At 30.9% G+C, this 15,855-nt stretch overlaps 1 protein-coding gene across 2 annotated transcripts in view; it reads right to left on the reverse strand.

Moving 5' to 3' along the window:
• LOC140048527 (uncharacterized) overlaps positions 1-15,855 on the reverse strand; it is a 42,542-nt gene that overhangs the window by 12,769 nt on the left and 13,918 nt on the right. Inside the window, exon 1 of one of the 2 annotated variants that reach the window (XM_072093267.1) lies at positions 9,152-9,852. The exons of the other annotated variant lie outside the window; for it this stretch is intronic. Coding sequence (XP_071949368.1) covers positions 9,152-9,202 — 51 coding nt within the window. The 5' untranslated portion in view covers positions 9,203-9,852. Of the gene's footprint in view, positions 1-9,151; positions 9,853-15,855 lie in introns of those variants that run through there. 2 annotated transcript variants of the gene reach the window in all.

Consider the following 15,855-nt stretch of genomic DNA (forward strand, 5'->3'; position numbering starts at 1 on the left):
AATCATATTTGGCACGTCTGTTACCATCACTGAAACCGTTAAAATGGGGGAAAAACACAATTTTAGAAAGCCTCTCTAGTTGAGGCCTAGACCCAAGAAATAACAAAAACCAAAATAGCCTCGTAAAAGTCTCTGCCTCTGTACCTAAAAAATAACTCTGCTGAATATTAATCTCAATAACCAACATCACAACTTTCTTTGCAACAAGGAAAAAAAACAAACCGATTATTTAAACACAGTTTAAAATTTATTTTACTCCAAATGAACTTCTTCACACCTCCTAACAACTTTCTAAGGCTTAACTTCCTTTTTGATCAGGAAAAGAATTTAAAACAAATATAGTATAAAAATGTATTTATTCCAAGTGAACTTCATCCCACCTCCTAACAACTTCCTGAGGGAAAACTTCCTTCGCCACCAGGAAAAGAATTAGAAAATTACCAAATATAGTAAACATATTTTCTAATATAACTTTCAGTGTGTTATCTGAAGCTGATCCGAATCTTATCCGATTTACATCCGCTTGTGTGACCAGTCACATGAAAATGTAAATAATAAAAAGTTATAAAAATAATTCACAAAATGACCAAACAGTACGATGTTTTGGCATTTTAATAATATCAGTTCAATCAAGACAGTTTAATGTATATTCCAAAGTGTCCTTTAATCGACTAAATTAGCATTATCAAGTCTATGAATGAACTATAAGTTATTCAATAATATATATACATACATAATAACCAGTAATGTACTGTACTTAGCCATATGAAACTGTGAGAACACTAGGTATGGTGCTAGCCACCACATGCTGGGCTAAATTACACACAGGTCTAGGTGTGATAGGAGTAGATAGGGTGTAGGCAAGGTACAAATTTGATCAAATAACAAAATCTAAGACGTAATGTCTCTATTAGTCATACTAAAAATCTGTAGATGATTTGCTTGGCGGTAAAAGTAGCAGTGGTAGAACGCAACAAAGCAGTTTCTTCCGGTGTCATATTTTAAACAATGTGTGAAATGGACCATTTATTTGTAAAACTGTATGTAGCATTATTAGTGAATTATAGGAAAATTATACAGGTATTTAAGTTTACATTTCTTGTAAGAATAAAATGAATAGACCCATGGCAGAATATATGTGTTTACATTATATTTAAAAAAAAATAATACATTTATTTACGACCATCTCCAAAATAGAAATAAATCACAGTGATATTTGAAAGTGAAAGCAAATATACAAACAAATTTTCCCTCATCTGAATCAATATATATTTAATTAGCAAAGATACTCACCCCAAAATGTAGTAATTACGGTCATTTTTAAACACAATAAAGGCTAGCCCTGGTCTATTTGAGCTGAAATACTACATTTAAGGGTCGATTTCTGCTGCATAGCATCGAATAAACCGTTTTCAAAAATATAATTTTTAGGCGCCAAAATGAAATGGTTAACATTAACATTACCCAAAATACAATGTGATCAAACTTTCAAGAGACTATACAGCTTCAATCTAATAATCGTTATTTTGCGTTGTACAGTAGCTAAACCAGTTAAGTGGAATTCTAACCCTCAATTGTTGTGTTTTTAACCATTATTTTAATGCCGTTTTTTAACTGGTTATTGAAGATTTGTCCTGTTTCTGCTGCCAAGAAGGTTATCTTTTGCAGCAGAAACAGGATAGGCTCGAATATTGATATAAAAGTTTTAATATTATTATTAGTAAACATAAAAAACAATACAAACTGTATATTTTGATCTTAATTCAACATGAACGTGTAAACCAATTATATCCCTTTTAAGAAAACATGAATAAACTGACCAATGAAATTATACATGACTCATCACTGCTCGAATTTACATTTTTAAACTAAATTTGATGCCTTAAGTTTGCATTTTTTCCATTAATTTATAATAAATGAGTTTTATCTAAACATACATCACAATGGTTAAGTAAAAAATCTCTACGTTGACATGCTGCTATTTATGGACACACTCCTATTGAGGGGCCACTACTTGCTAGTGAGGGGAAATTAAACACTATGGCCAAACTTATTCAGGGGCCAACCTTTATTAAGGAGACTCTTTGCGGAGTCCCTGAAGGTGTTCCTTAATAGGGCTTTGACTGTATATAATTTGTTATATAATACAATTTGAGTTTACATAATTTTTATTACTGCTAACATTTTTAGCAGTAAATACATTTTTGAATGTTGACACTGTGTCAACGAATAATGAAATGATAAACAATTGATAGTTGAACAATGACTCAAGCCGACTTAAACGCAAACAGCTTAAAAACTTGCAACAAGCAACACATTGGCATGTACAAAGAAAACAACACTTTGTTTGAATAAATATAAAGTGAAAGAATTCTAAAAACAACAAATTTGACAAGAATCAGTAAGTTAATGACTAACTAAACACTTATTATAAACTCCTAAACATACCATTTACTAAATAAACGTTTTTATCAAGGTGTATACTGATACAGAGTTCATTGTGTTTATTTCATAAGAACCAACAATATTTCCAAGGTCCTTATTCTACAAAAAATACCATAATTTGGAAAAAAAAATCATTATATAAAAATCAGTAAATGACATTTTTCAATATGGTCATTTTGTGTGGAAATAAAAGATAAAAACGATAATGTTTGTCTCCAAAGGACATGAATTTGTGATTCTTTTTTAAATCTAACAATATCCTATCAGATTATTTGTAGAAGAAATAGCCACGATAATTAGATGTAACTGGTTACATACTGTATTTTTAAAAAAGAAGCTTGAAGAAAAGGATAAAATATGGTGGGTGCAAACAGTATGGTGGGTGCTACAGTAGGTGTAAACTTTAGATTTAGTGAAGCAAAACAGTTCCCAAGATATCATCTACTTAAACCTAGCACAATTACATCACATTATTTACATATTTAAAAGCAATAAATTCACATATAACTCCCAACAAATACTGCACAAAAAGAAATGACAGTGCTACGTTGAGGTGCTCTCACTAGAGGGTGCCAAGGCGGACTGTCTCATTGACAGCTAGTATGGGTGTGCCACTAAAAATTCTTCTCTTCACATTTGAAAGGCAATGGTGGTTAATATCCAGGTAACTTAGGCACGAAATAGACTCAATAATTTGCATAAAAATTGTATTAAAATTCAGAACAAAAACGCAAAAATGGATCTATTATTTTTTAAATATTGTACTACAAAAATCAAATAAATGAACATAACATTTTAAGGAGTCAGTAATGGCTTTGTTGAATACAAACATATAAACACTGTTTTTCTATAACAAACATCATTATTACCATAAAGGAATCTTTTACATGATACAGTATATCCACTGTAGAAATCCACCAATACACAATTAATTTATGTTGTTTAACCAACAACTTGTTCATTGTTTTTCAGGAAAAACAATCAATTGTTTAAAACTTATTAAAGTCAAAAGTACAATATGACAGTTGTAATACATTCTAATTTGACCTTTATTGACCTATGATGTCAAAAAGTAAACCAGGAAATGCTTTGTTAAGTGATGAAACTACTTATTGTTTTTGCCATTTATATAACAGTACTATGGAACGCTGTTTACGCAACATTTCGATGATATGAATTTTATGACGCGATATGTGAATGAAATGCATCGATATAAATTAAATGGTGCGATATATGAATGAAATGTTTTAAATTGAATGCTTTGAATTGAAAGTTTTGAATAAATTGTTTTGAATAAATTGTTTTGAATGAAATGTTTTGAATGAAATGTTTTGAATGAAATGTTTGAATTGAATTGAAAAGTCAAACTATTGGTGGCGTATGTCATTCCCGCTCGCGATTTTTTTCTCAATCTTTTAGGCCTAATCTCCTTTCCACGCTGCCTTTACAAAGAATCCTAACCGACCTGGGTTCGGAAATATGTATTCCACTGTTTCAGGTCTGTTAGGATTCTCTGTAAAGGATCCATATTGATGACAGCGTGGAAAGGAGATGAGGGTACCCAGGCTTAGGCCTCTAAGAGGTTGAACAAAAATCGCGAGCGGGAATGACATACGCCGCCAATAGTTTGACTTTTCAATTCAATTCAAACATTTCATTCAAAACATTTCATTCAAAACATTTCATTAAAAACATTTTATTCAAAACATTCAATTCAAAACATTTCATTCAAAACATTTCATTCAAAACATTCAATTCAAAGCATTCAATTCATAATATCGCGCCATTCAATTTATATCGATGCATTTCATTCACATATCGTGTCATAAAATTCATATCATCGAAATGTTGCGTAAACGGCGTTCCATACAGTACTTTATAATATTATAATATATACAGTATTCCTAATCAAATGTATTGCTGTATTTATTATGAAATTAGTTGCAAAATCTTTGTGTAAGTATGTCAATTTTATTTACTATACAAAATATATAAAAATTACCATCATCATAATAAAAATATAAATTAAGAAAAAAAAATATGTAAATTTAAGAAAAAAATAATTAATTGCATAGATAAATCATTGCATAACCAACAAGCTTTATTTTTGTTATTATAGGTTACTTTCCTTTAATTCTCGGTCTTTTAGATTTTTTTTATTAGGTTACTTTTCATTAATTCCCAGTATTTCTAGATTTTTTTTTTGTAGGTTAGTCTTCCATTAAATCCCGGTCTTTACTAGGTTTTTTTAAAGGTTACTTTCCATTAATTCCTAGTCTTTTCAAGTAAAGGTTGTGCTTGTTTGTGGTTATTTTTTTAAATGTTTTATATAAATAATTGTATCTTTTTTTTCATTTGTTTTAAAATACCAGATTCATTATCATATGAAAGTACTTTTGTAATGATGGCAATAAAAACTTTTAGGGGTTGTATCAATGTCAAAGGTTAATTATAGTATAATAGTGATACAATAACTTGATGGCACCTGCCACCAGAAAATAAACATTAGTGTGTTGATCTGAGATCAAAGTCTGTAACTCTGGATCAAGGGAAGTTGACCAGACATATCCAGTACATACAGTTTCACCATTACAGGTCAAAACTGTCTACCACAGGTCAACCTTGGCTACCAGATTAGTGTGCTTGCTACCTGGCCTACCAGAAATTAAGGGAGGGATTACAGACAGGAACTCGCATCATATCCTTTTGCATTCAGAGAAAGTAAAAATAACAAGTATCTGTATATTGTCTCATGTTATATCCAACAAAAATATCAATAAAACATTAGTAAAATTTACCATAAAAATTATTATAATTTTTAATTAATTAATTCCACAAAACTGTTAATTGTCCTCAAATTATGGATAAAAACATCCAATTGTTTGAGGTTGTACAGTATTATTTATAGGTGTTTCCTATTCTCCTGAAAAGAAGGTATTGTATTGTAGATTAGGTTAACTTGAAATTTAAAATGTTTCAAACTCAAAGGCCATATTCAATAACACTTAAAAGTGAGATATTTCCATAAAATACTAAGTATTTCACATAAGTAAATAAATATTTTAGAAATTCACTTAAGTTAACCATAGAAACTAATTTATATAAGTTTATGATGCAACAACAGAATTAAATGTTAGTTTTCGTTCGTTAACTTGTTTCTTTAATAGAGATGTCCCCTGAAAAGAAGGGATTCTGTCGTTTATGTTAATTTTAAATTTCAAATTCACCAATAACACTTCAGTTTATGTTGCAACAACCGAATTAAATATTAGTAAAATATTTGATTTGTATTGAATCTGAAATAACAACTGTCTTGATCCCAGCACTGAAATGATCTTGACACTAAAGAACAATGCCTACCCCATTGTTCCGTTAAATCTATCTACCATTAGCCATTATCCTATTGAACAATATAATTTATTGATTTAGTCCTAATTGATGCTTGCCTCACACAATCAACTCGGGCTCAACACACTTTATTCTGCAATACATTGGTTTATACTTTCTATTTAAAACTTATCTGATATAATTACCACATTTTTTGGGGGTTAATCACTCTGATTTGTAAATAACATTAACGTCGATTAGTATTTTACATTCGGTTGAATGTGAATATAGATAACTAAAATAAAAAATTATGTTGTTTTTGTGACGAACTCTCCCTGTTATCGGGTTTGTAAACAAAACCGATAACAGGGAGAGACATTTTTTCAGCAAGTCAAAACATTATATTATGTATTGTGTTGAATTCAACAAACATTTTACCAAAACAATGTGATCCAGACATGCTTATAAATTTAATAATGTTTACCCTTTGTTTCATTAATATGTTAGGCCAAATAGTTTCATGTCCCCTCGCTCCAAAAAGTTTGGGCTTTACTATTTTATTTAATTTTTGAAAAAATGGTTATATATTCATTAAAAAATATTTAAAGAATCTTTAAATTTATTTATTAAAATAAGTTTACATTGTTGAATTTGTATAAATATTATTAAGCAGGATATGATAGGGCTGGCTCAATCTCTTATGTCTTTTTTTATGTTTCACATTTCAACATACAAAACCTTTGGCAATTGAAATCCTTTAGCAAATAAGGTAATTTATTATTTGAATGCATTTATTCTCGAACTAAGTCTTTTCTTTGTATTATAAGGAAGCTGGAATGATAAGAAATGAGATTTAAATGCTGATCCCATCTGGTTACAAGCCTGTTAGTACATCTAAGTCGGTCATTGCAAAGCGCAGGCTGATAACATAGAGGTAGTTATTACTTATGAATAACAAGTTAGGCTGTGGATCCCTTGGGAGCAATAATTTGCATTGAATATTCGACTATGCTATCGTAATCAAACAGAGAAACACAACAAAGTGAATACCGGTCAAAATGCGCAAGTGTCAAGCAAATGCTGGCTTTCTTGAATATACATGTGGGAGGATGGTGGGTGGGTGGAGGCGAGGATGAATGAAATATTGGAGAGAGAGACATGTGGTTGTAATGTATTGATGATGTTGGACAAGATGGATAAGGGTTTAGTAGAAGGTGGAGAAAGCGGAAAATGGATGGGATTTTGGATAGATAGATGTGGTTTGATTGGTGATGTTGAACAAGATGGATAAAGGGAGAAGGTGGAGAAAGCGGAAAATGGATGGGATTTTGAATAGAGAGATGTGGTTTGATTGGTGATGTTCGGCATGATAAAAGGGTTGCTGGAGAGATTGGAAGAGAGAGTGGAAGATGGATGACAGCAAAGATGGATGGAATAATTGATAGAGAGATGAAGGTGGACAATGCTTATAAAGGGATGTATTAAGGTGTTAAAGGATGTAGTGGACGGCGGTAGAATGAAGCTAAACCTGGGGTAGGTTTTAGACCTTTCCTTATAAAAGGATTATTATAATTAACTATTGATGATAAATTAATAAAAATATAAAAATAAATACATCATTATAATTAATGATAAAATATAAAAAATGTAATGCTATATAGTAAATAATTTAAAACATCAATTTTAAAAACCCCATAAACCACCGGTTTAAATATCAAAAAGTTTATAAATAATGTTAATTCCACCCATTACTGAATTGCGTAACAAATTTTTATTTTGCATGACACAAGAATTTAATCCCTTTTTAAAAAACATGACTAATTTGCTTGTATGCACGTAAGTATGTGGCTTGTCTTCCTGTTTTTGTCCAGGATACTACCTGCACGTACATGGTATAATAAACTTCCAGAGTCTAAAATGACCATTGATATATTCTAGAAGAAGTACAATTTCTGCACACATTTGTTTTTTTATTCAATTCATATGAAACTGACAGCCATAGGTCTTAAGAGTGTACTGGGAACCGGAAAGATGCGCAACATAAAAATGACTAGACAATGGCGTAGTACAAAGTTGCTGTCTTCACTGCTTTTTCATGCCAGAGTGTCATGAAAAAAAATTATAATTTATAGAAACCATAATTGTACTGTCCTTTCACTCGATAAATAGACAATTAGAATACTATGAAAATTATTTCCTTATTTTATAGAATCTAAAACAAAGATTAGATATAACCATGTAAATCAGATACCCATATTAACAAGTTCCGTTTAGTTACTGTTCATTTGGGAATGACCGTCCTCAAACAACGGATGTATATTTTCATTTTATCAATCCATTACTCTGTTCAAAAGACTTTAGCCAAATGTGTGGGGTAACCTAGCCTAAAGGACAGTGCCTCCCCTTCATATTTTCCACCAACCTACTGTAGGAGGCCTCTTAACCTAGTAGCTTTTACATACCCCAAAACAAACCCACACACACTACTAGAAACAGGTAAGCTAGGCACGAAATAGACTATCAAAATCTTGTTATACCAACCTTTCAGTTTTTATCACCTAACAATACTTTGACAAAGCTGATAATTTTTTGACGTTGAGTGATTGTTCTGTATAATGATCATTATTCAATGTGCTATGGGTCAAATCGGCCAAGGCAACTTAACACTGGATTTTGTAATAAACAATGAACAATGTATATTATAATCGTCATGTCAAATATGGCATCATATGACTGCCACTCTACTACCTTACATGTAGATCAAGTGATCAATACTAAAACAAAAAAAATGTGATGCGTTATATTTTAGGAAATTCCAAATTTTAGACGATTGATTGTTTTGTGTTTTTATTATATTTTATTTAGGCCTACTGTTAAAGTTAAAACCATTAACAGTCCATTGTTTGAATAACCAAAACCCTGGTAACAATATTCTGCATACATTCTAGATGATGAATGTTATATCATTTTGTTTAAATTTGCACTCTATGAATTACTATATATATATTAATAATTTGATTGGGTGGTTACAAAACCTATGTTTACACGCTCTTTTTTAGTATCAGTTATAAATCGCAGTTGTCGGAGTTACTCTGCAGTTTAGCTTGTTATACGAGTCAATACGAGTCATAATATAATATCTGTGTTAACATTACATCAGAGGTACCTCAGAGTTTACAGTACAGTATATCGGATTAATGACACAGAGGGCTACCTGATCCAACAAGCACTTTAATACCGCGATTGCAACTCGCATGTGATTCAGATCAGCTTAAGCGTGCATAGACCAAAGTTAACACTAGTGCGCGTAAACACTGTTTAACAAGCACACCTTAATACACTCATCTTCCCTATCCAAGAATAATCAATGACAACTTACATCGTTTTGTGAATCCACAGGCATTGGTGTGGAAGTTTTAAGAACTGTCATTTCATAGAGTATTCCCAATTAAAAGGTAACCGATTCTCTAATTAAATAATGACAAACATCTTCCATAGAAACATAAAGCAGCAGATAACAGTACAGTAAGTCCACAGTAGGTTCTTAATACTATAGGATACTTAGTATACAGTAAACAATAAATGTCAGATTGTATGATATTAACGCTATTCCAGTTTTTATAATAGCCTGTGAAAGTATTATTTCTGATACTATAAAGCGTTTGGCTTTGTTCCTTCTTCTAACTTCATCAGGATACCAACGACCGGCTACTTCCCTTCAACACACTCTACAGTCATCAACAAGTTCATACAACGATGTGTTATGCGGGTGTTACGTCAAATGCTGAGTGACCCGCACTAAACAGGAAACTCCACTAGATTTCAACATAGCCAACAGTGAAACTTATTGAACAACAAAGAAATAAGATCGACCAATTGGGGAAAAACACTAATAACAGAAATACTATGAATAGAAATTGAACAACCAGAAACTTCTGATGCTTTCCTAAGCAAATAGATACTGCACTGTAAACAAAAAAAAAAGCCAGATAACAAACATCTTTGAAGGCCAACAGCTAGCTAAAATTTAAATACACTTTTTAAAGAATAGTATAAGAAATGGGACTATATAACTTTTAAAATAAGATTTTATATCAAGAACAACAAATCACGACAAACTATAACCTATTTTAGTTCTAGTAATTTAAATCAGTGTGTATGATGCTGAATTAAAAGATGAATCAAAATATAACCAACTAACTAAAAGTGATTATATATGATCTTTATACATGTCCAAAATAAAACATGAAATTAAAATGAATATAACATTACATAAACCTGGATTAACCAACAAAAGACTTTAATTCTCAGAATATAGAGAGACAATCACAAACAATGCGATAAAGAAGAACGTTTGTTGAAAATCCCTATCCAATAATGGTAGAACCTACCTTCAAGCATGCATCTTGCAGTAACTTAATACATAAAACACAAATAAAATATTTTGGCGTTAATTTAATCTTCCTATATTTATTTGATTTACATCCAAAATTATCTTTTTAAAATTAAATGTTATCTATTTACTGTAGTTTACAATATGATCCTGAATATTACCATTAAAATGATATTTGATATACAGAAATTACTCCTTTTCACATTGCCTAGAAAAACTACACACATTTGGGGCACATATTATTGTTGATGCCTGGTGTATGTAAACTCAGAAGTATTGCTATGCAGTGTGAAAGGGGTTTTGAAATATAAATTGTGATACAGTAGATTGACAGTTCATCAAATTTGATGTGCACATTTTTTACATAAAAATCAGATTGGGAAATGCTGCCCTCTTTGTTATCTTGTCTTGTTTAATAATGTATCAATTTAAACTTGTTATTTGTTATCACAGTAAAATCTACACATTTTGTTTAAAAAGAATAAAATCAATAAAAAAAGAATTAAAACATTTGTAGTTGTATTTTTTTTTCCTAAATTGATTCATGCTAGATATTGTTACCTTCGTTGCATTGAATATTCATTTTCATATGTATGTTTACATAACAAAATAATGAAATAAATGTTTTGATTAAATTGAATTACATCAACTAGGATATCTACAACATTTACGTTAATAACGATACTGTTCAAAATATTTACAGTACAGTAAAGTATAAGTAAATACACAGATAAATTTGCCTGCATAATGATGATTCTCGATTCTTGTTACTTTGTCATCTCGGATAAAATCCTTATCGTTGGCAGGTTAATTAGCCATCAAACCGACAATGTTCAATACAGTATAGCAGCTCCCGTTAAAGCTATACATTATTCATAAGAGCACACAAACACAGTAACTAACAACACACAACGCTGTCAGCTTAGTACAACTCTTAAATAATTATCTTCTTTTATGCGATCCTGTACAGTTTATTTTAATGGTTGTAATCTATGTTTTAAAAAATCTTGTAGAACCTTTTTATTTGTACACCAGTTCTTTATTATTTATTGAAACAAAATTCAGCACAAAAAAAAATGATTTTGTTTGAGCAGGGTTGTATCTGCATATGATGAAATTTGTCCAGTATACAGTAATAGGCAAATGCATAATATAATGGTGTCTGTATGTAAAGTATGTACAAGATTTAGTTAGGAATTACATTGCCTATGTTTCAATTAAAGATGATCACAATGTTTATTACCCCTACAAACTGCGCACTACAATGAACGCATAGATGATAATACTTTGTAGGCTACGTTTAAAATAATGCTCTATGTACTGTAGACTACAAAAAGATACACAACAAAGCAATCTTTCTGTAAAATATCATATTTTATAACAATTAAACCTTAAATAACCTTTTAAATATAATTTATTCAATAAACTCCATACACATCAAAAACATGAAAAACAATTATTGTAAGCCTCTGGTACAGAATTGGGATAAACTGATAACATGTTTAAATGTCAACACATATGGATACAAAAAGACAGATCAAATCCATAATCCTGCGAGATAAGAAGCAAGCAGTAAATCACATGTTAATATTGAAACATGCCACAACCAGGGAGTTGTTAACTATACTTTTACAGTGCACATTAGGTTGACATTAATTTCTTTGTTTAAGTCAAAACTATATTTCAGATTATTGTGCAAACAAAAAGACAGTGTATACAGTAATTATACAGTCTTTTACGACCAGACACCTAGAAGAACTATATTTTGTGGCTAAATTTAGGGGTGGATGCATACTTTTTTAAACGGGGAAGCACAGTCCCTTAAAAAGTAGTGCATAATAGCATTTTAGAAGGAAGGAATGTACATCCCTAACTAACACTATTTGCTCTAAAATGGTACGTTTTTAAGGCCATATTCCTTTCTATTCACTCACATGCATTCTGATACCAGGACTTTCTAGAAATGTTAGACTTCATTATTGTTGTTGGGAGATAATTTCTATGAAATTGAAATATAATGCCTACTTAATTCCATTAAGCTCTGTCTACACTACCAAACTTTATGTAAAAATGTGATGTGCTATAGTGATATATGGACTTGATGACATCATATCACTACCATATTTGGGTATATCACTACCACATTTGGTTGGGCACATAACAGTTTTTTGTCCAACTAGTTTGATAGTGTAGACAGAGCTTTAGATTCCACTGGAAAATTAACTACAGTACTACTTTATCTGATATATTGACTGTATACAAGCTAGTGAGTTTAAAGATAACAAACAAGATAACTAGGCAACAATTCCTTCACCCATAATTTGCGTCTATAGAATGAATAAAAGGTTGGTGTTAAATTTTAAATAATTTAAAACTGACAATTTAATGACAGTGTAAGCATCACATGACACCTGACAGTCCTGTTTCGAAGACTAGATTTGAACTCATGACCGTGACAAGTTAGGTTGTCTGCGTTAACCCACCATGTAACACATGCACATTGAATTACGCATGTACTGTAAATTAAAATGAGCGCGGAAAAAATAATTTCGCCATATCTGAAGTATATAATGTTTACACAGTATACAGTAGTACAATGAAATGATATAATATGATCCAATCAGACTTAAACATGCATATTATTACTAGCTGAAGATTACAGTTTGTACACTATTTTAAAAGACTGCTGGTAGTTTCTCTCTCTCCACCTTTCAAATTATAATACTTATTTGTACATTAATTAAAATTATATCAATTATCATACAAGTATTATTTTACAGTGGGTTGCAGACTATGTACAGTATGGAATTATGGAGGAAAAGAAGGCCCAGGGCTAAAAATTGTAAATAATGTATAGCGTACCTTAATACATGAACTTATGTCAATTCAACTGGCAGACCAGCTAAGAAAGGGGAACTGCTAAAAATGCAGTTATTATCACTAACTGCAGTTAAAGACATGATGAGGATGCCTTATGTATAATATAAACCATTATAGGGCGTATGGCGCACTGTGGGACAAGCTACGCATTTTTCTGCTTATGGTTACCACTTGTCTGTATAATTAATAATGTTAAGTGTACTGTAATAATGGGGCTTTCTGTATTAAGCGATATATATGATGGAGGTACAGTATTATTATTATTATTAATTTAATAATGTTAATATTTAATAAAAAGGCGTTTGTAAGTATAATAAATAAGCATGATAGTCAAATATGATTCAATATGAGTTGATTATTATAAACATTTTAAATTTCAATTTAATGCAAAATGAATTTAATATGCAACAAGATAGAAAGGTTGGGTTGTGGCCGAGGTTTAAACTGAACTAATATATCTGTCTTTTTCAAGTGTACTCTCCTTTCATTTATATGTATTGTGTCCTCTCTATACAATTTGGTTTAAATACAAAAGCTAATATTCTATCCATGAACCTTTCAATATGATGGAGTTGGGATAAAACGTGTGTATCAACAGATATAAGCTTTAAATGTCAACGAGCAACGACTTCAAGCACACAATTCAAATACATAATCTACTATGATACTAGTAAATCAACTGTTAGCACACAAAGATACCAGTCCTAATATGCTAATTGCAACAAAACAATTGGTCTCGTTCAAATAACGGTCATTGAGCGAGGTGATTCCAAGCGCACACTGCTATCGTTGACTGGTGTTCAACTGTGTTAAGTTGATTGTATGGCAATGGAATAATTAAACCCTGCTACATTGCAATACTTGTGCTTTAAGCTGCTAAGCCTAAACTGTAAAGACTGTGTGCATATACTTATAGCTACCGTATTGGTTTATTCATAGTTAACATCATTGTTGCATTAGATTTCGTATTATTTATACATAATCATGTCAAAATCAAGTCTACCAGTTTAGAGCTCTGTCTACACTATCAAACTTTATGTGAAAAAAAAATGTGATGTGCCTATATATGGACATGAAGACATCATATCACTACCATATTTGGGTATAATTTATAAAGAGGTAAAAATATAATCTGCATATATTTAACATACATCTTCTTTTATATAATAATAATAATTATTTTATCATTATATAAAGCTTGGTTTTCACTAAGACATTCACCTACTGTATGTGTGTGGGCCTTGCTAAAGTTTAAAACCCTTCAGGGCACAACATTTTTGCGGACTGACCATTATAGTAGGACTCGTTGATATTAATATACAGTAATACAGTATATATATAATAGCCCTACTGTACATCACTAAGTTATAAAACTAAAAAAGAAATTTCCTATGTCGATGCATCTTGTGTCTTTGGAGCACAACGTTTTTGAGAACTGTATATGACTACAGTATAGATGATATGTCATTAAACGGAAAAAACAGCGACGGCTGTGACACTGGTTCAAAGCTACCTACGAAATAAATTGAACTTCCTCCACCCAAATGTAGTAGGTTGCTAGATAGTTGATTCAACTAACAGGTTCCTCAATGTTGGAAACTATTAATTAGAAGGTTTAATCTACAAAAACGTAAAATAATCCCATGAGGAAATAAATACTTTATAATTTAATTGTTAAATGGAAACAAATTCTTTCGTTTAAAGTATTGAAATTTTGATTAAAAAAATATTTTTCTCGAAAAAAAATGGTGTTTAATTAGTATGGAAAAGCTGTTATTGAAAGTTGATATTTATACTTTTATACAGTATTATTAAGTAAATTCTGTGTTCAATTGGTGCTTGAATCATATTTTGTGTATTTCAGTACTTTAAGTATGTAATATATCATACCTTCATATTAATTTTTGGTTTTAGTAAAATTTGAATAGGATGGTACTATGTGGGGTTGGGTTTGGAGATTGCGTTTAATGGGGGTAGAGTTACAGTAGAAGGGGGGGGGGGGGGGGTGAGGTATTAATGGTTAACATGTTCTCACAATATCACTGTTAGTGTTAGTGTTAACATAAATTTAATTATTATGTTCACTTTGCTTCCATTTTGACACCTCCCTCGCATTCCCGCCTGCCACTCCAAGATTTTTGGTGGTACACCCATTTTCAACTGACCCTGTTGGACATAAATGGACACAATCCATCCATGAAATTCCTATATGTATGGTGATATCCTATCAATTAGCTGAAAATTATGCAAAACATGTTTCTTAGCACAATCAGTCAATTATTACTATCCAGAGACAAGATTTTTATTGACAAATGTTTAATGAACGAACATTGTAGCATAAAATACTGTTAAACACCACAATGAACATAATTTTCAACACGTAAATTAACAATAAGAACAAGCATTCAATTTTGTTGTGACTACAGGCAATCTCATTGCTTTACATAACCATGGCAACAACGTTCCTCTATCATCATAAATACTTCCTTTGTATTCTCGCAATAGCATCTTAAACTTCCTCATATGAATACTGTAGCTATAATATCATAAATTGTGTTTAGTTATCGTTATTACTTTTTTAACAGTCAATACAAATTAACAAAAGGAGAAAAGACATGTGGTATCTGATTTAACCGAAGGTCAAACTAGATTTGCTTAAGTCTTTTGAAGTTAAAAACAGTAGATTTGATAAAAATGATATTAATCAGTGGTGAATCCAGTTATCTACAATTGAAGAAGATAAAAAGGCATATTTTGGGATATTTAAAGGAGCCGTAATTGGCTTGTAAAATATTTAGATACAGGTTTAT

This window comes from Antedon mediterranea, chromosome 5, assembly GCF_964355755.1.
Source record: "Antedon mediterranea chromosome 5, ecAntMedi1.1, whole genome shotgun sequence".
NCBI classification, from domain to species: domain Eukaryota; kingdom Metazoa; phylum Echinodermata; class Crinoidea; order Comatulida; family Antedonidae; genus Antedon; species Antedon mediterranea.